Source organism: Dryas octopetala, chromosome 3 (assembly GCF_963921425.1).
Source record: "Dryas octopetala chromosome 3, drDryOcto1.1, whole genome shotgun sequence".
Taxonomy (NCBI): Eukaryota; Viridiplantae; Streptophyta; class Magnoliopsida; order Rosales; family Rosaceae; genus Dryas; species Dryas octopetala.
In genome coordinates this window covers 19,060,910-19,084,737 of record NC_141368.1, presented here as the reverse complement: position 1 = coordinate 19,084,737, position 23,828 = coordinate 19,060,910, and the positions used below count along the sequence as shown (strand labels likewise).

Genomic DNA, 23,828 nt, shown 5'->3' with positions numbered 1-23,828 from the left:
CAAGTTTTTCATTTGTAACTGCACAATATTAAAAAAACAAAAAAGAAATATCCTCGAAAAACTATAAATCTTAAACCATAAACTAATAACTTTCCTAAACTATGCTAAAACACGCTTTCATATATACACCCAAAATTGCCCCTAATAACTCAGCAAAATATCATTTAAATTATAAGAGGTAATTACATAAATGGTCTATTGATTATTAGTTAAGTCTCGTTTTGGTCTACAAATTTTTCTAAGTGTCATTTTGGTCAACGAATTGTGTGAAGTGTTCTATTTTAGTCCAAATCGGACAATTTTACCCCTCAGTTTTGTACCAATGAGTTAACTTTAAGGGACAAAATTGTCCGTTTTAGACCAAAATGAAACACATCAGACAATTCGTGGACCAATATAGAACTTGAAAAAGTTTGTGGACCAAAACGAGACTTAGCTAATAATAAGTGGACCATATATTTATGTAATTTTCTCAAATTATAAATTTAGCATATTTTTGTATTTTTGTCGTTAAAGTTTTGAGATTGATTCCTACTCCTTTTGATATATTTGGAAAGTTTCACAATCCTATGGATAATAAATACCTGTTATTAACTTATAAGAAATAGTTCAAAGTGGTTAAAAAAGCTTAACTTCTAGATTGCTGAGCATCCTCATCCCAGCATTCAATTGGCCTATTAAATCTTAGTCATGTCAATGCATCATTTTTTAATTTGAATCCGATGTAATTAACATGATATGAATTTGTGATTTTAATTTGATAATCTGAATATGATATGAATCCGATGTAATAACATGATATGGATTTTTAATTTCAAGTCAATAATTTGATTATGATCTGAATTCGATAACCTGATAACTTAAAAAATCAAATAAGGATTAGAGTTAATATGGTTCGATAAATAAATAATCCAATTCGACTGAATATAATATTTTATACGTTTTTTTAATTTTTGTTAAACATTATATGTGTGTAAAACATTTTTTTATATTGTAAATTCTCCCAATGACAAAAAAACAAAAATTTAATTGAAATACACTTTAAAAAAATTAAGCTAAATTAATGATTATACATATTTAGATAGGTTCAAAGTTAAATCTAATACATAAGAAAACAATATATGGCACTAAAAGCCTCATATTAGTAAAATTTTAATCATGTTTAGCTATCTAAAACATGATTAATTTGATCTGATCCAAATTTGATACTAATCGGATATGGGTTGATATGTTGAATATGATCATAATATGATAATTCAATTAGAAATAAATTTTGATAAAGATTGAGGTCCATCCCATCCAATCCCAATCCATTGACAAGTCTATTAAATAATAGAGCAAAATGCACCATTGGTCCACTTACTTTGGCGGTTTTACCATATTGGTCCACGAACTAATTTTCGTCCCAAGTTGGTCCACGAATTAATTAAAATGACCCACGTTGGTATGTTCCGTCAAATATCTGCCAACATTTGTCAAAAACCTATCACGTGAGGTACACGTGGGTTTTTTTAGGCCAAATCAAGGATTTCTCGCCTGGCTTACATCCCTATCCTTTCACCATCATTTCCTCCCGCCATTTTTCTCTGTAATGCCCGCCTAAAAGTGTTGGAATATACCCTCATGCAAATTGTTTTAGTTAACATACTGTGTATATTTCTAACATCACGGGCAAACTTGTCTTTTAAGTTCCATCATTCATATACATATTATATCCTAATCTATGTGTGTATGCATAAAAGAGGTCCATGATTTCAAGTTAAAAGAATAATGTCCTAAAGAAGTTAGGATAGTGATACTTAAATTCTTTAGTACTTGAAGTCTAAACTGTTCCTGGTTGCAGGATTGATATCTGGACAATATCAAATCCGGTAAAACCAGCATGATCTATCTTTGCCTAACGTCTAGGATAATTGGTCTCAGATTATCGGTGTAAAAACACTAGGAAAAGATCATGGCTGCCAGTATATGGTTCACTGAACGTGACCAAAGTAATGAATATCTGTCATGGAGTATTAATTACACACCCGTCAACAGGAAATCGTTAAGTCTTGATAATACAATTGGTCCTTAGACTCGAGACACCATGGTTGCCTTGTGCACTCGGTCGCTATGCTTTGACTGTATCATAAGGCTAGACTCCAGAGTTTAGTTAAAGGTACAGATTGAGCATTGTCACTGACGTATGGAGACATATGTGTGTTCAACAAAGAATCCATCACTCCTGGTAATAGAAGAGATGTTTCAAGAGGCAACATATGTCTAGATTTAGGAATCTCTGGCCTGAGTACTAGATCATGGAAACAAGATTCTATAATCAAATGTAATCTATACATAAATGTTGGACCTCAAGGATCATGCTAGGGTTGACAGAATTCCATACTTGACCATGATTCAGGAACATAAGATGATAGAGAGACTATATTGTATTGTATTGTAATCGAAGATGGAATAGGTTATTCTCTCTTCCGGTTAATCCGGGTAGTTGTGATACTCTGATAGGCGTCAATCTTGACTTGTAGAGACCTGAAGGTAAAATGCTAATTTTACCCAGATTAGGTTATTTTGGGAACGTGTCTCAATCCACTGCGGGATTCAATTGGAACCTAAAAGGTCACATGCCTATAGGTGCAGGATGATTTTGAAATGGACTTGAGCATAATTAATTAATGAGTTAATTAATTGGTTAACTAATTTTTGGCTAATGATGGGCCTATTAATTAATTAAGTGGTTAATTAATTTTTGGCTAATGAGTTAATTAATTGACATTGGGCTATTGGGCTTATTAATTAATTAAGTGGTTAATTAATTAATATTAGGGTAATGGGCTTATCAATTCATTAAAGGGTTAATTAATTAATAATCTAATTAAACTTTAATTACCTAGTCAAATGGACCAACAAACTTGGTCCATAAGACTAGGTGGTCGGCCCCCCTATAGTGGAAAGATGGTTTCCACTCAGACTAATGCAAGTTCCTTTAGAATTCATTCTACGTATGTTCTTTCTATTTCTAAAAGCCACACTCACGAAAGAAAGCTAGCAGTCTCATTCTCCAGTGAGCTCAATCCCTCCATCTTCTCCTAGTATGGACTAATTAAAGGTCATACATCTTTGTGTGACTAGAAGAACCAAATGATGGAGAGCTTGTAGATTCACACTTTGATAGGCTTTAAATCAAGAAAACAAGGTACAAATTCTCCTTGGATAAATCATGTTTTTTTGCATCATATTTCAATTTGAAGCATGATCATATGAATTTTATTTCCCCTGCGTTTATATGATGAATTTCCAACAAAAAGACATGTCATGCCCTTTGTTTCTTCTATTTAATCGAAGACATAGGGCTCCAAAGCACCAAAATTGATCAAACTCCCCCTTCCTTCTGCCCTTAAAAATGTCAGTCAACTCATCATCTTCAACACATAGCCCTTATCCTCATCCAATTAAGCTATTGCGATTGTGGGCGGCTCGCCGTGAGGAGGATGAACTGGACTGATTTGAATCTAAGAAGAAGGTTTGAGACATGTTTAATACCAAAGGTAAGAAAGTGTGGGTAATGGGTTTCTAAACACAAGTATTGGTTTTTGTCAATTTATTGCAAGTAATTGATTTGAGATTTCAGCCAGTAATTGATTGGGGATTTGTGGTTTTCCATTTTCTTGCAGCGAAATAGAGGGTACGATTTTTTTAAGTGGTTAATTGGACCCTTCTATGTGCCCACGGTCTAGGCAGCTGATTTCGGGATTGCATAGAAGAATCGACGCACAGGAAGTTGAAGTGAAATTGCATTGACAACAGGAAGCTGAAGTTCAAGACATGTCTGATTATGTCTTGGATTTTTTTCATAGTGGTTATGATGATGAAATAGAATAGGGTGGGTTATGTGTATGGCTGAGTTCAATGGCATGGATGGGTTGTGTGTATAGCTGGGTTATGTGTATGGATGGGTTGTGTGTATATATGGTTGGGTTTTTGTATGGCTGGGTTAGATAATGCAAAATGAATTTGAGACATTTGCATGAATCTACCTTACTTGGAGTTATAACCAAAATGACTGAGTTTAGAGATAGTGCATTAAAATGCTTATAACAAAATCCAACCTCTTTGTAATCCAAAATCAAGGAATTAAATTTCGGATTTCAAAGAAATTTCGATGGAAATTTCGAAGATTTTTAAATTTTGACAAAAATTAGACAGAAACGACGAAAATTGCTATCAAAATATGAAATTTTTTAATGAAACTTTACCATATGTTTATTTAACATATTATTTACTAAATTGATAAAAAACATTGAAGAAATCAAATTATATAGTAGGTTTCATGTAATATAATTAAGGTGAATATAATGCGTGCTAGAGCAAATGCTGTTAAAAAATTAGTATAATGAATAAACAAAATTAGTATATTCTTTATACTGTATAATTTAATTATACACTAAAATCTAAAATCTAAACCCTAATACTCTATATATATTCTATATACCCTAATACTCTTTATACTCTATAATCTATACATTAAACTCAATATACTCTATATTCTTTAAGATAGTAGGTTTTAGGCCCTTTAGGATATTTTTAATTATTTTTTTATATAGAAATGTATTAAAGTTTAAGGTTAAAAATAACTAAACGAAATCTCAAACCTTTTTTTTTTTCTTTCTAATTGCCCAATTGCCCAAAGGCCCCAAACCCCCCCTCCTTTTTTTTTTCTTTTCTTTCCTTACTTTTTTTCCCCGTGCCTCTCTCTTCAGTCTTTTTTTTTGTTTTATCTTTTCTTCCTTTTTTCTCGTGCCTCTCACCTAGCCAAACTTTGTCTTCACTAAGTGTAACAACCCAAATTTTGGCTTATGGTAATTTTGTTACTTAAATTTTTCAAATTTGTTTTAAGGTTTGTTTAAAAGAATTAGAAATTTCTTTAAATTTATTTTAACTAACTTAGACCTTTGGTTGTGGTTCTAGAGTTTAGTTGTGTGGAAATGAATTTTAGAAAATGAAAATTCAAAAATTTGGCGATTATTATTTTTTTCATAATTAAATTATAAGAGTAGGATTTTTCATAATTTTTTTGAAAGCAATTTGACAATTTTGAGGTTATTGGAAATTAGTACTCATCAATACGAGTCCGTAGAATTTTTCGGTGAATTATTTGGAGTCTCGAGCTATTTTTGGTGAATTTCTGAAGTTGGAGAAAATAGAAAATATGAAAATTTCGATAACTTTGATAAATTTCGGTAAATTTCGCCGAAATTTCAAAAATTTAGAAAATTTCGGCGAAATCTTCCAAAAAAATTATTAAACATGTGTTTCGATTTCGGAACCCTAAAAAATGAAATTTAATACCTTACCCAAAATTAGATGAAATTTAAAAAACATCCAAATAAATTAATCATAAAAATTGAACAACTTAAATTGATCAAATGGTACTGCAGAAATTGAAAGGGCTTACAATGCAAAATTCTATACATCAGAAGGTTTTACAAATCTTAAATACAATTGATCACCAATACCAGTTTGCAAGCCTACAATGCAAGCCCTAATTGTGTTCACTTTCCTACCAAAAGGGTTTTCAACCATGAATTGTAACCAGTCAAAATACCAATTTATTCCTACCAATTCTATGCAATTTTCTACCAAAAGCCTACCAACTCAAAATATTTCCCTACCAAAATATTTACTTTAGCAGCCAAAATATGCATATTCCTACCAAAATATTCACTTCAAATGCCTGAAAGTCAAAATATTCACTTCAAAAACCTACAACTCAAAATATTCACTCCCAAAGCAACTCCAACATCTAAAGCAACTCCAGGAAGTTTACACTAACTCATTCCTGAACCTACCCCTTTTGGCAAGGGCTTTCACCATTTTCCTCGCAGTGCCACTCTACTTGCTCGCAGACCCATTCTCGCTGCTCGTATTCCCACTCTCAATGCTGAAGCTTACACTAATTCCCTACCTCTGCCCCTACCCCTACCCCTACCTTTGCCTCTGCCTCTGCCTCTGCCTCGGACCCTCCCTCTTCCTCTCCCTCTTGTCACCTGCAACAATAGGCAATAAAAAGAATATGCAGTAAACAATCATTAATCCACGTATCCACAAATCCACTAAACATCAACAATAGGCAGTGATTATCATCAACAATAGGCAGTAAAGAACCACAAATCTACTAAACATCAACAATCGACAGTGATTACCCTTGTGTTGGTTGGTTGTTTTTAGACTTGGGTTGTGGAACTGGTGCTAGGGGTTGTGAACTTGCACTTGGGGTTGTTGGGCCTGGTGTGGGGCCTGTTGTGGTTGGACATGGGCCTGATAAAGATAATGCACAAAAAATTTATAAGTACACCTAAAACTGAAATTAATTTGAATTGCTTGAAGAATAAAACACACACTTACACACCTGGTTGCTGGAGTTTCCAATCTGCCTTTGTGAAGCTCGGGAATTCCCAAAAGTATTTTGAGAATTTTTCTGAGACTTTACGGAAATTCTAGAGTTTTTTTTATAATTTATTTTGTGAAGGGAATTTGTTTTTCTTCAATACTAAGAGGTCTTTTGAGTAATATGCCTTCATGGGAAAAGTTTTGTTTATTTTTAAGAGACCAATAATGCAGACCTCGTATTTTTCGGAGTTCAAGAATTTATCCTATGAAATTTCAAAGTTTCTTTAGTATTTTAATTTTCTAGAATTTAATTTGGAGTTCCAAATTTTCTGAAAGTTATCAAAGGGGAAAATTGGTGATTTGATCCTTTTGATATTTAGTACTTACTTAGACAAGTCCGTAGGATTTTTCAGTGAATTTTTTCAAGTCTCGAGCTATTTTTGGTGAATTTTTGAAAAAGGGATAAAAAACGGAAAACATGGTGCCAAGTGGCACACCATGATTGGATGACACACTTTGACCCTAAGCTCATCCCACATCTCTCTTTTTTGGGCTGTACCTTTCCACTAAATTTTTAAAGCCCATTTCAAGTTTTGAAAACCCATCCCACAAAGCCCAAAGCCCATTTTCTAGGATATTGTAATTCTCTAGAATTCTGATTTTTATTATTTTAATATTTAATTTATTTTTAATTATGGATCTAAATCCTTTCAATTAATCATAGCCAGTCATTCTAAATTAATCCTAGCTATTAAATTCACCATTGCCCACCTATAAATACCCCCACAAAACCATCACTTTCATTAACACCTAAACTTTGAATTCTATAGCTTCTCTCTAAAAATTCTCTCTCTCTCTCTCTCTAGTTGTTCTCTTTGTCTCTCTAGAGATCAAATATAAATTTTTCTATTTTGATCGTAAGTGGAGTTTTAGAGGTCCGATTGACGAGCTTTTTTCGCCGAAGTGTTTGTGGAGCCGAGCCCTACTCTCTAGAGTCGAAGTTTTGCAGAAATTAGAATTTTCATTTTTAGCCTTCGGTAACCTCTTCACCCTTTGCTGAAATTCTATTAAATTTTGTACTTTTGTTAATTAGATTATTTTATTCAGTTGTTTTGCTAGTCTAATTGTACCAAGGTTCTGCCTGTGCACCGTCTTCTACAAGTAAGCTCGTAATCCAACTTCTTTAACATGTGTTTATTTAAGTTGAGGTTTTAGACGAAATGTTGTTTAACTGTTTAACTGTTTAACTAAAAATGAATTAAATACTATATTGAGGTCATAGAGTGGTAAACCCAATAACGTGTTGTTTAAGACAGGTCTATGAACATACAGGCGTTGGGGACTGAGTCAGAGCTTCCTCAGTTTCCTTATGCATTGATCTGGACACGTTTAGGTGAATACTGATCAACCTCCTCTATATAAATTAAAATGAACCTTAGTAGAAACCAAACGGTCTGACATTATTGTCTGCCTCGAGGAGCAGGGTCATGCTGCATCAAGAATTCATAGAAGCCTAGCAGCTATGCTAGTGCTGAACCTCTGAATTTTACCTAGTCTCAACAGACAAGGTCGGGGGGTACGCCTTGTACGTTCCTAATAGCTGTCGTCGGATTTGGAACTCCAGTTTTCCCAACAGGCACGTGTGGAGAGTTTAGACTTGGAGACATGCATGACTTTCACATTGGTAACATGTAGGGGGAAAACACCATGTCCCGGTTATAGGGTTTTTCCATATTTTGATAATACTATATATTATAGAATTGTTTTCAAGTATTGCATGAATTTTGTATGGCATACTTATGTGGATTTTATTGTGATTACCATTGCGACCTGAAAGTAAAATGCCTCAGTGTGGTGTCCTTAGGTTTCGATCCCTTAAACCTCATGAGGCGGTGTTGACAAAAGGGCTAGTCGAATGTCCTTCTGGGGAGGCTATCCTATGTGGTATTCACCAAGAATGGATACTCTCGCTACCGTATCGATGATTGATTGGATTTCGGTATGGGTAGTTGGCCATTCATGTTAGGTCGGCAGGTAAGTATTCTAAACTTGACATGCGCATGTCGAATTTCAACAGAAGATGTTTGAAAGCATCAAAGGTTTTACTCACTGATCATTATTGTGGATATTTTGTTGTGTTGCATTGTTTCCCCTTGGTTTATCCTCTTATTGAAATTATATATATATATTATACCTTCAATATTATTTTTAAACATAACTTGGGATTTCCCCCGAGGGGAAGCAATGATCGTATGTGATGCTTACCCCTTATTGTACTCTTGTGAGTGCAGATATCCTAATGAATGATGACTTGGACTGAGGCTGGTGGCGTGGCATCTATACCTTGTTAGTTCCAGTTTTAGTTTCAGCTTTTTGTCTATCTGGTTTAGATCTTTTCTTTGGATCTGTGGTGGTGTTTCCCGTTTTTTGCTATAGGTGTTCTATCTATGCAGATTTCAGAGTCCTAGTCCCTTTTGGCACATCCAGTCGTCAAATCACTCTGGATATGGGTTAAGATATCTCTGCTGTTTAATTTAGGAATATCTACATAATGTTTTAGTAGGGTTATCTGTATTTTGAAACTCATGACCCTCACAGGTTGGTTTTATATTTCTATTTATTAGTAATATTTCGAGGTATTATTCAGAAGTACATTCCACTGTAATTTCTATACTTTGACCCAACCCAAACGAAATTTTAAAATAGGTTTATCTCATTTTAAAAAGCTTGGGGATGTGATACTTAGTGGCAGAAGTATTATATTCTCAGGATTTCTAGAATGGGTGCCACTGTGACGTGGCCATTTTCGGGGTGTTACAGCCTTGGACATGACCTAGTGTTGTGACCTTCTTTGCCACATTTGCTACACTTAATATTCACCCAAAACCTCCTCAACTTGAGTGGTGGTGGTGGTGCCAAAGAATTTGCATTAGAGTTGTCTTGAATTGGGTGAATAGTAGGAACCTTACCAGCACTTTTTGTTCTCTGTTTTTTGGGTCTCCCATGTTGTTTCTTGAATGAGGGAGGCTCAAGAGGACCCCTCTTAGATGTTCGCCAAAATTCCATGGCAGGTATTGGATAAATCATTGGGTCATAGGCTTGGAGATATATATGCATGCATATAGTTCATTGGGTCTTGACCTCTGTCCCAAATGCAAGAAATGGCATGACTATAGGGAATCCCACTCAAATCTCATCTTCTGCAGGTACAAGTCCAATACCTTAAATCCACACATATAGTAGTATTCAAACCAATCCTAACCTCAAAATCTAACCTCAAAATTTTTCTCATTAATCTTCACAATCCTGGTCTAATGGAGTGTTTCCAACTTCTACAATCCTATTGGCCATCCTTAACATGAGGTATTGTCTGATCGGGTCAAGCATTGTAATTATAGGCTGGACTCTTGCCTCTAGTATAGTACTATTGAAGCTCTCACACAGGTTATTCAACAGTAAATCACACTTGGTGTGGGTCCCAAAGTATGATCTACTCCATTGTGTTGATGGTCTGTCACTCAGCCAACCCCATGCCTTCTCATTTAGATCTTTCATCTTCCTCATTTCTACTTTCCTTAGGCCTCATAAGATGCCCTTGTAGCAAACAACAAAACATTCTTCAATGCAAGACCAAGGTACTGCATTTTGAAATTATTGTGTAGATGTCTAACACACATCCTATGCTCACATGTAGGCAACAATTGCTCTATAGCTGGCACCAACCCCTTCTGTTTATCACTCATAAATACCCATTTATACCCATCTTCAATACTCAAATCTCAGATAAAGAGTTCTAAGAACCACTTCCATGATGACTAGCTTATTTTCAACCACTACAACTACATATGCAATGGGGAATAATCCATTATTTGGATCAACCCCAATTGCTGTAAGCAGTTGACCAGGAAATGGGCCTTTAATGTGGCAACCATCAACCCCAATCACTTGCCTGCAACCTTTACGGAATCCTTCTTTGCATACATCCAAACAAATGTACATTCTCTGGAAAACCCTTTTATCCCCAACCTCCCTTGAAACAAGACTGACTGTTGACCCTTTGTTAGTCCTCAATAACTCCTCTACATAGCATTTCAGTCTTGCATACTGCTCTTTGTAGAATCCTACATTCTTCACACGTGCCTTATGTTTTTTCTCTATAGACCTTGTTCCTTGAAACATTTACACCTTAGTCTTTCTTCACTTGGTTCATGAATTTTGGCAAAGACCAGTCAGGATCATCCCTAAGTCTCTCTGCATATTTCTCAGTAACCCAATTATTGTCAGCATGCCTTAAATTAGGTTGTGTAGTACACTGGTGCTCAATTTGCAGTTGTTTGATCACCCATGTATCTAAACCACCTTGCAATGGATTGCATCTAACCTGAAATAGACAACCTTGGACCCCTACACATATGACATTCAACATGATCTTGTTATTTTTTACAAACTTTAGTATCCTTCCATTCACAATCCCCTACTCTTTAATAAAGGCATAACAATCAGTCTTGCATGGAAATTGCTCTCCTATTTCTAAAACAGGATTCTTCATGTATGTCTCTTTGTTAAAAACTTTGAACTTTGGGAGCCTTCTCTTGCTCTTCTTTTTACCCTCATCATCATCAGAAGACTCAATTAGGTTATATAGATTACTAGAATCAGTAGAATCATCAGAAATGTCACATGCATTGTTGGTAGTTGTAGCATGATCTATTTCATCATCAACAATATCTTGAAACATAATTTCATCCTCATTAGTAGCTTGAAACGCAGCTTCTTCATCATCACCTCCTAAAAACTCATAGTCACTAACTTCAAAGTCATCATCACTTTAGCCCTCATCACGTCCTGCAGATGCACCTTCCCTCTCACCAGCTTCTCTATCACCAACTTCTTCATCACCATCTTCTCTATCACCCATCTTCATTGGTAGCCCCATCCCCATCTTTACGATTTCCATCTCCATTTGCCACCTCTTCTTCATGCTCATCACCCCTACATATGCATTATCCTCCTGCATGTTATCGAAACCATCATGTTGAGTACTATCAGCATTCTCTTCAATAATGTTGCTAGAACCCCTGTTCACATATACTTGTGTCAATAATGTTTCCCACCTCTTGAAAGTTTCAACCTCATCAATCTCCAACCTATTCTCTGGACCATGCAAGCTCGACCATACAATAGGTGACTGACTTTCATTAGCAACATTCTCATTATCTTTTTGCATTTCCTGCCCAACATTCTCATTGGTAGTTGGTGCAACATCCTCATTGGTCACTTGCTGCATCCTCCTTCTTTTCTCACTACTAGAATAATTAGTTTTATCAATTGATATAAATTGTCCCCTTCTCTAACTCAAGTGACTGTTACCAGTCTCCTATGTCAATAGTGACGATGCAGCGTCCATTGTCTTGACTGTCTTTTGGTTAGGGTCGCTACAGGGCTATTACAACATGAGAGATATCAGTTCTCATACAATTTTCATTTTCTGCAATTTTTCAATATAGCTGGCCTGCTGTTGTCAGATTTCATTTATTGCACGTAATAGTGCCTTGATCAAGTTTTTCATAATGACAAATAGAGCACCAGTCCCTTGGCAAAATTTTCAAATTTTTTTAAAAAAATTGGGGGAATCCAACAATTTCCCCATTGTTCAAAATTTGTAATTATTCAGATCTGTAAAAAAATTAATATATAATGATACAGTGTATTTTGTATCTAGCCTCTGATCAGCCCATGTAAATTGTAATCTCATAACCATAGTCTTTCATCTGCATATACAACAATATTAGCTATGAGTAAAATCCAGAGATAGTAAAAGCCTAATATCAACAAAACACTTAGCAAAAAACCCAAAGAACATGAACATTAACAAAGAAACCTGCACCTAAAAATATTAACAAACATATTAGTTTTAACTTTTAGATTTTAACTCAACTAATGTATGTCCGTAGTCAATGTGTGTCTCCATCAAAAGCATGTTCCCAACAAATTTTTTGAGTAATTCCTGCACAGAAAAAAAAAAAAAGACAAAAATAAAATTTCATAAAAAAAGGAATAAAAAACTTCCCTATCAAAATTCACAACCCTGCCAATTCATGTTCCCAAATCAAATATAAAAAATATAAAGACAATGAGCAAATCAACACCGGCCAAATTTTTAATAAAAAGAAAAAACCAAATCAACAAAAAATAAATTACCTTTTGGTTTGTTCTTCGGGTTCTAGTGTTTGGATTTTTGGGTATTTGGAGTTTTGGAATTTTGGGGCTATGGGGTTTTGAGTATTCCATGCAAAAAAGAACAAACAAAAAGTTTCATAACAAAATTAAACAAACTTAATTTCAAATCAAGACTCATCCAATTGGTGTTCCCAAATAAAAAAAGATGGAAAAAGAAATATCTCATTTCCATTTAACTCTGATGGAGAAGGAAGTTGAGAGAGGGATTGCGATGTTCCCGAAAGTTATATATCTTTCTAAAAAAATAAAACCACAAAGAAATCAACAAACCTTAAAATTTTACAAAACACTAAAATCAAAACCTAAAGGAAAATGAAAAAAGAAAAAACCTTTTTTGTAGTGGGTTTCACTGTTTCAGTAATGAGTTAGGTTTTGTACTAGGCAGAAAGGGCGAGGGAGAGAATTGGTTGTGGTTGTGGAGGAGATATGCAAAAAAAATATAGGGTTATATATGATGGTCGTCGTGATTATCACACCTGCAGAAGGATTGAGCAGAGAGATATAGGGGTTGAGAGAGAGAAAGATACGGGTTGAGAGAGAGAGAGAGAGAGAGAGAGAGAGAGAGAGAGAGAGAGAGAGAGGGATATGTAAATGTAATAGTTGAGGCAAATTAGGCAATGACCAAGCCTACTGTCAGTCAATTTGAAATCAAGACATCTAATCTTCTAATTTCACAAGCATATTTATTATAATTAAATGAAATCAATAAATATAAATTGCTTGGACACTCATAGTCAGCCACATTAAGGAATTAAAAGGCCTTCATAATTATGGATTTCAATTACGCAACAAATATTAGTCCTTATAGATAACTAAAGGGACCCAGTTAAACAAGAGTCTTCAATGAAATATCCAATAGTGACTAACAAAAATTTGTCTCTTGATATCAAATACTAAAAGGGGTTATTCTAGTAGTGCCTATACTGGAATTAGGCTTTTGTAATACACTGTTACAATCCTATAGAGAGGTGCTACTGCTGCAACTATCCTAAGCATTACACTATCAAACTCAATATATACCAACTCTTGTGGCCCATATATGTTAAGATCCTTTAGTATATGTTCATCTTATTAGGCTCTATTATCTCCCTGTTGACATCATATCCAAGCTCCTCATCAACCTTCATGAGATCCAATGAGGATAGAAGATCAACATATAGGTAATCCAAGTAGCAGACCTTACCCCCCATATAAACTCCTTCACTAATGTCACCTTCATGTTAAATTTGTAGAGTAAGCCTATTAGGATCACCTGCACAAAGTAACCAAGTACATGTATTATCAATAACTCTCATTATCACAGACTCACAATACAATATGACACATGTTAACATAGTACATTTGAAAACCCAAAATCGAAATTCAACAGCATATCGATGTCTACACTATATGAAGATCATATCAATCAGTTAGTCCTACCAAATGAGCATATCAAAGTAACAAATTCATTTATTGGCAGACTTCAATGCGCATATGCTCATGTCCATTACTTTGGCAAACTACCACTGCTCATGTTCATTACTTTGGTGTACAGCTTACCCATGTGTTTAGAAACCAATTAAATGGTCAAGATTCACATCGATAACAACCAAGCCAAAAGTAAATATGAAGGACGACACCACAATAAAAAAAACCCTAAAGTACACATACCCATAAGATTCTCGGCAAACAAACAAACAATTCCAATATAAAAATGCCTAAAAAGCTAACCAAGTTAACAAAAAAACAAATCAAATATGAAAAACCAAATACACAAAACGAATATGAAAAATCAAATAGTGGAACTTACTATATATCAAATTATCTCCATCTCGATCAACTCAAAATCAAGTACCATCCTCGTGAAATAGCAAAAATCCGAATTAACCCACTAATTTCACAATACAAATTTCTCAAGATCCAAAATCTTCGAGATTGATCGCAATTTTCGTACCAAAACCTTTCCGCTTCCACTTTTCGTCTAATAAACTGATTTCCAAAACGTTGTCACACCTTTTTGAATTAGGCAAGCGTGAAATCCCTGATTTACCCTAAATAAAACTCATGCAGAGCTCAAAATCTCATAGTTAAAATCTAATATAAAGCCGACACACCAGGGCTTGAGAAGAAGTAAAAATGCACTTCTGAATACTCGAAAATGACCGTCAAGGGTTCGACATCTGGTATGTGTGAAAAAATTGAAACTAATGGACCAATATTATGTAATATGAAATAGTTATAATATTATTGGACTTTATTTAGAATTTTAAAAGTTATTAGATTTTATTCAATAAATTGTTAAATTAAAAGAACTAAATGAAAGTTTACCTTTAATTAATTCATAGACCTAAGACGAAAATTAGTTCAAACACCAATATGAGGAAACCGCCAAAATAAGTGGACCAATGATATTTTACTCTAAATAATAAATATCATCCCGCCCAAAATTATCTAAAACGTGGTCTAACATTTTAGCAGCAGAGCACTGGATATGGCGACTACGAGTGTGAGCATAAAAAGGCCTTTGGCTTCTTTTGGTCTTCAAAGCTGGCCACCACCGTTACCACCTCGGCCTCATCGCTTTGGGGTTTGTTGCTTGTCGCGCGGGATTTCTATGGAGAAAACGCTGACGCAGATTCAGAGTTCAGGTGTCATCGCCTGCCTCCGTGCAAATAGGTGACTCCATTATGCTTTTTATTTTCTTCTTGTTTCTCTTAATTTTTACTGGGTACCTGTTGAACAAGATGATAATGCTCAATTTCTCCAGGACTAGTTTCAAACTACCATATAAACTCCAAACCAGCTTGATGTGCCATAAAGATTGACATAATGAAGGCTTAGGATATGTTATATGGGATTTTCTCCTTAGTGTTCCATTGAAGTTCATCAATTGGGTCACAGTCTGTGTAACTATGCATAGTTTTTCCAAATGGACCCTTTATCACCTTTTCTTTTTGTCATTATTATGTAGGAGGTCTTCAACAAGCTAATGGATAAGAAAGCTGTTCATAACTTAATTTTCCATTATGTGAAAAATTGAGACTCTCCCATCTTTGCTTTACTTTTTTAATGTTCTCAGCAGCAAATTCGGGTTCAGTTCAGCTAATTGAAAAAGTGTTGGACTATATTGCATCAGTGGGTTGGTCTAAATTCAAATAAAGACAAGGTTGAAATATCCTTTTCCGAAGCTACAAACACTTACAAAGCTTTTAAATTTCGGCAATTCAAAGAAGGCAAACTTTCTCTGAAATGCCACAGGGTGCTTTTAATATCTTGAAAACTTTCGTATAAAGAATTCCTTCCTCTTTTGGTTTCGGAGAATCACTTCTTGGAAAAGGAAAGCATCTGTCCTATGCATGTAGGATCATGTCTTTCTATCTGGGATCATGTCAATTGGTCAAGTATTTTTAATTTTCCTGAAAAAATTATCAAAATAATTGAACAGCAAATGACTTCTTTTATTGGGAAAGGCCAGAACAGATATGGGTGAGGTGCTTTGTAATGTATAAGTACTGACTACTGAGAATAGGAATCTTTGTGAGGATTGGGGTTGCTCAGCTTCCATTTTAGCTTGTAAGACTTATTATTGAGTTTCTATTATGCTTTTTGTAAGGGGAAACCTGCCAGTTAATTGTGCAGCTCTGGCTCTTGTAATGCATTTTGTTTGAATAATATTTCTTATTCATCCAAAGGATAATAGTTCTCATTTTCATTTTTTTTGTTTAATTTGTCAAACTCAAAAGTTAAGTAAACATGGTAATAGAGTAATTATCGCTGAATTTTACAATCATGTGAAGAAGGTTTTTCTTATTTTGGGTAAATTTAGCCCATGATTTTTTCCAGGTTTTTGAACTTATTATCTGTTTCTCTTTTTTTGTAGTGCAGAGCTGGCAATTGAAGCTGCATGTGCTGCACTTCATGGTGGCATTTCAGTTGTGAGTTCTCCTTTCGTAAATTTCATAGACTTAAGTAGAAACTCATTCTAGTAAAAAATCTTCTCTGAAAAAGCTAAGTTTTTAAACAACATTTTACATCAATTGTAACGAATTGATGCTTTAGTCTATGAACTCTAGTAATTAACTCTATTTGTTAAATACCGAATCAGTTGCACCAGTTTGGACTGTCTAAAAGATATTACTAGCCCACAGTGGCATATCCCCAAGTACATGAATCAGGTGCTTAAAGCTCCGTGGTGGTTGGTATTTTAAACTCTCTCCCCAAGGTGTCTTGCATTTTAGAAAGTTGGGGTTATAATAATGCAGTGGGGGGTATTTGTGTAACTGCCTAAATATGCTAGTTAATAGATAATGGTTTTCTTCTCATTCTATGGAGACAAGCCACATTTATTAATCACTGTTCCTCTTCTTCTCTTTTTTTGCCAACCCAACAATAAGTATGAAATTTACTGGAAAAGTGCAAAGGGGGTGAAAACCCTTATACAAGAAATGCCTGCTGCATGTTTGCATTGTTTTTTAGATGCACAGTGTAGTTTATTTATTTTCATTTCGGATCACCAAGGATGGGCTTCTAATATTTTTTTACATTTCCTGATATGCAGCTGGAGATTGTGATGTCGACCCCAGGTGTGTTTGAGGTTGTTTTAATTTTCAAACTTTCCTGTTTCCTACTAAAAATGGTCACTTAGCTTGAGAGCTGATGTTTGTTTGTTTGTTTTGTTTTTTTTTTTTCCTGCACAGGTTTTACAGAAGCTGGTACATGACCATCCTACAAGAACCCTAGGGGTAATCACCTTCTTAGCTCTTGGAGTTCTTGACATTTCATTGTCATTTTCTTGTGGGCTCTGAGTCAGAGTGGTTGACACAAAAATGCACCAAAGTTTATATATGCCGAATTCTTCCAAAAATAAAAATGGTATTACAGATATCGCTGTGTCTGCATTATTTAACACAAATATTGGTCCATGCGAAAGAACCATAAACTGATTGTTTATTGGATGCTATGTGAAATGTGCCTTGTAGCATAAATGTTCAAGATGAGAAATCTGGATCTAATAGAAAACCCTAAGTAGCTTCTCTTTCCAAATTCCTCAGTCACATATCATCTTGTACAAATCCTAGTAGATGCATTTGTAAGTGACCAATCTGGTTCCGTGTTGAGGTGATCAACCTGAAATAATACTAATAAAGGTGTTTCTGATTGGTGTCCAAAATTCTAATTCTATATTGCAAGAAGTGCCAGTTACAGGTTCCATGCCCTGCAGGTAGGTACTGTGCTCAATGTTGAGGATGCCAAAAGAGCAATGATAGCTGGAGCCAAGTTTCTTATGAGTCCTGCTATGGTGAAGGTAAACATATAGAAATTTTGGGTCACCTTTTCTTTGACTAAATTTTGGTTATTTCCTTTTTTCTATTATTTCTATGAACAGTCTTTATTTTGCCTCTATTTTCTGTTTCGGTCTTATAGAAGTAATTTATTGTCCGAGGAAAAGTTAATTTGCCGAGCCCCCCCTCTTTTCTTCTCTCTCTCCTCCAATCTCTCAAATTTTCTTATTTTCGTCTATCTAACTTCTAACTTGGTATCATAGCACATTTAAATACATTATACTCATCTTTCTTCTCCCTTCTTGATGTGGTGCACATCACTTTTAAGTACTTAGAACCAATTGACTAATGTAAGGGGAAGAATTCAGGAAAGGAAGGGGTGTGGAAGTAGTAAGCAGGTGTAATTGGGCTTGAAATCACGCTCAAGCGTGAAGTGGAGTGCTAGAAGGTCACTGGGAGTTCCAGAGGAGGGCTTGCTGGCCTTTCAAGCGAGCTTCGAGTGAGAATGAGAATATTTTTCTAGGCATTCGAATTTCTTCCCCTAGTGTTCAAACGCCCGACTTGTTTTACATGCTCTCCTCTTTTTCTGCATGTTTTGTTTCCTTTTTCATGCTTATGCGATTTCAGCTAAGTTATAGGATTATTTTACATAATAGTCTTAGTAGGTGTATTTTCCATAAGCTTTTATGTTTCATTAGTAGGGTTTTGTTTTCCCTATATAAACCCTTTTATGACCTTTTGTTTTAGTTGGTTGATATTTAATAAATTTGAGAGTCTTTTCTCCATTCTTCCTATTTTTCTGGTAGTTTAGGGTATTATCAGATTTGTACATGCCCTTGTTCTGGTCATTCTCGATCTAGAGAATCAACAAAATTTAAGGAAGGTTGTATTCCAAATAACCTAATCTTTTTGCCTGCTACCCGCTGCATCACTTCTACTTTTTATTTGTTATTTTTTCTGGGTTGTAGATTTTTGGCTTGAAGACTTTCTAAATCTTTTTTTTTTTTTTTTTTTTTTTTTTTTTTTTATCTAGGAACTTTTTTCTATTTATTGGTATGGTTGATGGTTCGATAGGAAGTCTCTGTTAGTTGAAACTTTGTGGGTAGTTTGAATCAAATATTGAGAAGTTGTCTCCTATCCTAGCTGTCCTCTCTTACTGAATCTTCCACTCCAGTCTATAGTGGTGCTACAAGGGTTAGAACCTTTTTGAGTACTTCGAAGTTTTTGTCACTAGTTTTTTTAATTATTTTTATTTTATGGCTTTTGATATTTGGCTGGTTCTTTGGTGATATTATGACGAGAAAACAGTGTAGTGAGCCATTGTGTACCAAGAGAATGATCATTTGGGTAAATCAGGTGCACAAGAAGTTGGTTCAGTCAACTGGAGGATATGTTGTTTTTCCATCATGATTTGTGCCTCATTTACTGGGTCATGTGATGATTTTCTTTCTTAGATTCTACAAAGGCTTAATTCTTTGTGCCTCCCCTTCTTTTATTCTCTTTTTTTTTTTTGGTAATAGTCGGGGCCCTTTTTTTTATTCTCTTTTTATCCTCCAATGTCTGAACCTTTCTTGACTTCATCTAATGTAACTTTTAACTATTTCCATTTATTATCAATTATGGAGACCTTCCATCATAAGGTATTAGGATATATCTCAAATATTGCTCTTTCAATAACTCAAAACGTTCCTCAGGACATTTTGGATGATTTTCGGCATGGCGAAGTTTTATATATACCTGGTGTTATGACCCCAACAGAGGTAAAATCATTTCTTATACTTGAAACCTTGTAATCTTTGAGGCTTCAATGCATTTCTACTTGAACCTGCTTGACTTATTTAATGTTTATTTCCTTGATCTCTACTTTTGTCATTATAATGGAAAATCTAGGAGATTAAAACTGAGCATTTGTGTATCATGGTATTCTGATTGAGATTGTAGGTGATCACTTTTCCCCTCAAATATATTTTCTATTTGCAGATCTTGTCTGCATATAATGCTGGTGCCAAAATTGTCAAGGTGAGTCTTGTCATTCTTCTTTTTTCACGTGTGAGTTGCATCAAGATGGACTTGTCATCATTATGTCATCTGCAATGACTTTCCACACGCCTACAAGGCTTTTAACATAAAAGTCAATATTAATTTGATTATCCTGTTTTTACCAGTCCTTTAAAATTGTTGATGTATGTAAGCATGGCATGACAATTTCTGCTTATCACACACACACACAAATAAGTAGGAAAATTTTAAGAACTGATATGCTTCTTTAAACTCAACAAGCCAATTCTATTACTTTCCATCATCTTAGAACAATTTGCAGACAAGCCACAGCTTTTCACAAACAGCGCAGCCTGTTTGCTCCAATTTCTTATGTTCTTCCTGCATAGAGTGTAGTCATTCTCTATTATGTTAGCACTTTGGACCTAGTTTTTGTTTTTCTAGCCATGAAACTTGAGTTGCTACTCATGTAATTGTTGCTTTTACCCAAAATTATTTAACATGTTGCATGTACCTGGTTAAGTTCAATTCCCTATGCATGTTTTTTCAGGTCCAGACATGACTTGTGGGTTTTAACTGTCTTATTTGATGGAGCAGGTTTATCCTGTGTCTACATTAGGTGGCATACAATATATATCAGCCATCAAGAAGCCTTTTTCTCACATCTCAATGGTTGCTTCTCAAGGCATAACATTAGGTTGGTAACTTGACTCTCATGTTTCCTTTAAAGCTCCAGTGCTCCAATCACTTTGTGCTACTACTTGAAAGATATTTAGTTTATGTACAGTAAGAAAAAACAAGTAATAAATAAGGCTAAATTATCTGTGCTTTTAGAAGCTTTAGAAAGGGTGGAATTATTAAAGAATCTTACAATTGAACGGAAAGAAAATAACACTGAAATTGAACCAAGAGTTTCACAACTTATACACACAATGATATGCCGTCAAAATCACTAATTTAGTAGTGCTTTTGTGAAGATACTATCCTAATAGCATCCCAAACAAAGAAAAATTTTAGATCCTTCTTTTATCCGAATGTCCAAGATAATCTCTTTATCTACAAGAGAAAGCATTCATAATTCTGTATCAAAAAGGTTGCTCTCCTCATGGCTAAGCATATTTCAGTACATTTTTTTCAACAGGAAAGCATATTTTCAGTACATTGAGAACATCCAGTTCTACATTAGTTTACCACAAGAAAACCTTCATAGTTATACTTTTCTGAATTTAGTTCCAGTTGTGAAATTCTTACTCCTATTTTTCAGGTGTAGTTTAACATGTGCTTGAAGAAAGCTAATGAGTCATTGGCTTTAAGCATGTGCACCTGACTTATTTAGATACTTTTTTCTTCTAATTGATACAGATTCAGTTGGGGAATATATTGCTCAGGGAGCATCATCAGTTGTTTTATCGGATGCCATATTTGATAAAGAGGCAATGGATCGAAAAAATTTCAATAAAATATATCAACTTGCAAACGTTGCAGCTTTGCAGGGCAATGAAGCTGTAGATCGGTTAGATGCTGTACTCTGTTTCTTAGTGATTGTTTTTGCCTTATGTAGGATGTGTATTCATAACGTTGTTAGTGTTACTATGATATGGTTATTCTTCATTTACTGTTGACAAAAAATTTAGATACAATTAAGTATGGAAATTGCTTTAGATAAAACCAATGTGGATTTGTTCCAAGGTAAATGCTGGTAGCTGATGTTGGTAGACAACAGTTTTTTACATTACCATTTCACTAGGAAAATCTTGGCTTGCTTGTTGATGCTGTTTGGAGTGGTGTGGGTGTGTCCTAGGAGCTGTTTTTTGTTATTGACGCAGGGCTATTTGGTAAAGGGGGCATCCAAAAGGTGATTAAGGGCCCGTTTGGCATTGCTTTTAAAACTGCCAAAAGCACTTTCATTAGTAAAAGCGCTTTTGATAGCGTTTGACAAATATATATAAAAGTGCTTCTGGGTTATAAAAGTGATTTTAAGGGGTTTTTTGAGAAGGTGCTTCTTCAGGAAGCACTTTCAAGTGTTTTTGCATGAACAACTTAGAATTTTATAAAAATTTATATGTGCTTCTGAGCAGAAGTGCGCCAAACAGGCCCTAAATAGAATAAGAGGTTCTTTGAGGGCAAAGAGGAGGAAGCGGAGTTACTTTGGCTAGGATTAAATTATTAACTCTTTTCAGGTTTCTTTGTCAAACATTTAAAGACATCTTTTCTTCTTGATTGGGGGAGTGTTGTATTGTGTGCATTATTTGTTTTTGTTTGAGGTTGACGCCAGTTTTAATGCACTTCACCATACCCATGCATGTAAGTATATCTTTGCAAACTTGGTAATTTACATTGATGGATCCAAAGATATTCTCTACTGACTTGGGACATGATTGTTGTCTTTATGAATAGTAATCCCAAACTTACAATTACTAATCAGATAAATCAGTAATCATTCTCATTTGAATCTTGTTACAAGTATTAGGCATCTGCTGAACATTCTCTTTTTCAATCTATCAAAATCCAATAGTTCTCTGAATGTAAATTTCCAGTCAGATTACAGAACTTCAATTTTAGTTTGTTCTGATTCCTTACTCTCACTTACATCCTGCTGGGTCTTTAGCTTAATTGAATAAAAAGGAAAAACTAAAAAGTTGGACTTGTATACAGGGGTCAGCAGTATATTTCTTTATTTGTCATGTACTTCATTGATGCTTTTAGCCTCTGACTGCTTTTATTGTCATGCAGGAAGAGAAGGTCATGCTAAACCATTTGCAGGAAATATCTGCTAAACCATCTGACTGCTTTTAGCTTATACTAATCTCAAGTATGATTAGTCATCTGAAACTCCAACTTCTGGATCAACTGTTTCCTGAGTCGTCATAGATGTCCCAAAGAGCAAGTTCCATATCCCATTTGAGTTAAACTGTAGTGCTAAGGCCTCAACAATGTGTTTGTGCCAGATAAATAGGAATGCTGACAGATTAATGAGGAACCACTGTACCACAGGAGCGAGGATCAACCAAAGTAACTCAAAAGCAACTATCCCAGAAATGAGGCAAAATCAACCTCAAGTTAGGAAGGGAATTGTAACTACCACTTGTCTGTAGTACTAAGGCTATGTTGAAAAACAAATGTAGCCATCATAAAAAGCAACATGGTCCAATGATGTGATCTAAACGGAGTCGTTTCAGAGCCTTGATATTTTAGGTCAACAAGGGTGAGCAGCATTCCAATGGTGAAGCCAACAACTCTATGAAATGCTATGGAATTTGACAAGCCCTCATCACTTGCATGAGCTGCACCCCTAAAAGAAAAAAGAAAATACATAAAGAAAATAACAGAAAATGATAAATAAGCTCATTCTACACTTTCAAAAATTGAATCAACCACTTAATACTTGAAATATTAAAAAGGTTCACTTCTTAAAAAAAAAAAAAAAAAAAAAAAAAAAAAAAAAAAAGAGACTAATGCTAGAGTAAAGCTTGGTTTTAGACTTGAGTGAGGTTATGCAAACCACCATTAACTGCTGAGTTGACCACCTTAATATATTTTTTTCTATTTTACTCTTTATGGTTTATTTCATATTTAGTACCTAAACTTTGACCCTTGTCTTAATGTGGTACCTAAACTTTTATTTGTCCTAATTGAGTACCTAAACTTTTATTTTGTATCTAATAGGTACCAAAATGAATTTTTGTTAAAATTGTCAATAAAAATTAGGGGCAATATAGTCAAAGTATATTTTAATTATTTTCTTTATATGTTTAAAATTATTAAAAAAAAACACACAACAAACAAAAAAAATTAAAAAATTAAAATTAAAATATAAATTTTTTGAAGTGACTATATTGCCCCTAACTTTTGTTGATAATTTTAACAGAAATTTATTTTGGTACCTATTAGACACAAAATAAAAGTTTAGGTACTCAATTGGGACAAATAAAAGTTTAGATACCA

The 23,828-nt window shown here is 34.6% G+C and overlaps 1 protein-coding gene across 5 annotated transcripts; it reads left to right on the top strand.

Annotated features, from left to right (window-relative positions):
• The first annotated feature begins 15,072 nt into the window (after window positions 1–15,072).
• LOC147291590 (uncharacterized) lies at window positions 15,073–23,455 on the top strand. Of its 5 annotated transcripts, none has more exons than XM_086236706.1 (11): window positions 15,138–15,279; window positions 16,484–16,538; window positions 16,709–16,778; window positions 17,162–17,197; window positions 17,301–17,345; window positions 17,825–17,908; window positions 19,580–19,645; window positions 19,827–19,904; window positions 20,481–20,580; window positions 21,246–21,396; window positions 22,617–23,455. In XM_086236706.1, exons 2-11 carry the CDS (start codon window positions 16,522–16,524, stop codon window positions 22,633–22,635), a joined length of 666 nt encoding a protein of 221 aa, XP_086092832.1. In that variant the 5' UTR covers window positions 15,138–15,279; window positions 16,484–16,521; the 3' UTR covers window positions 22,636–23,455. The 5 variants fall into 5 exon arrangements, with proteins under 5 accessions (XP_086092829.1, XP_086092830.1, XP_086092831.1 ...); XM_086236707.1 differs by having other exon boundaries at window positions 15,146–15,279; window positions 16,489–16,538; XM_086236703.1 differs by lacking the exon at window positions 16,709–16,778 and having other exon boundaries at window positions 15,073–15,279; window positions 22,617–23,450.
• Window positions 23,456–23,828: the final 373 nt, after the last annotated feature.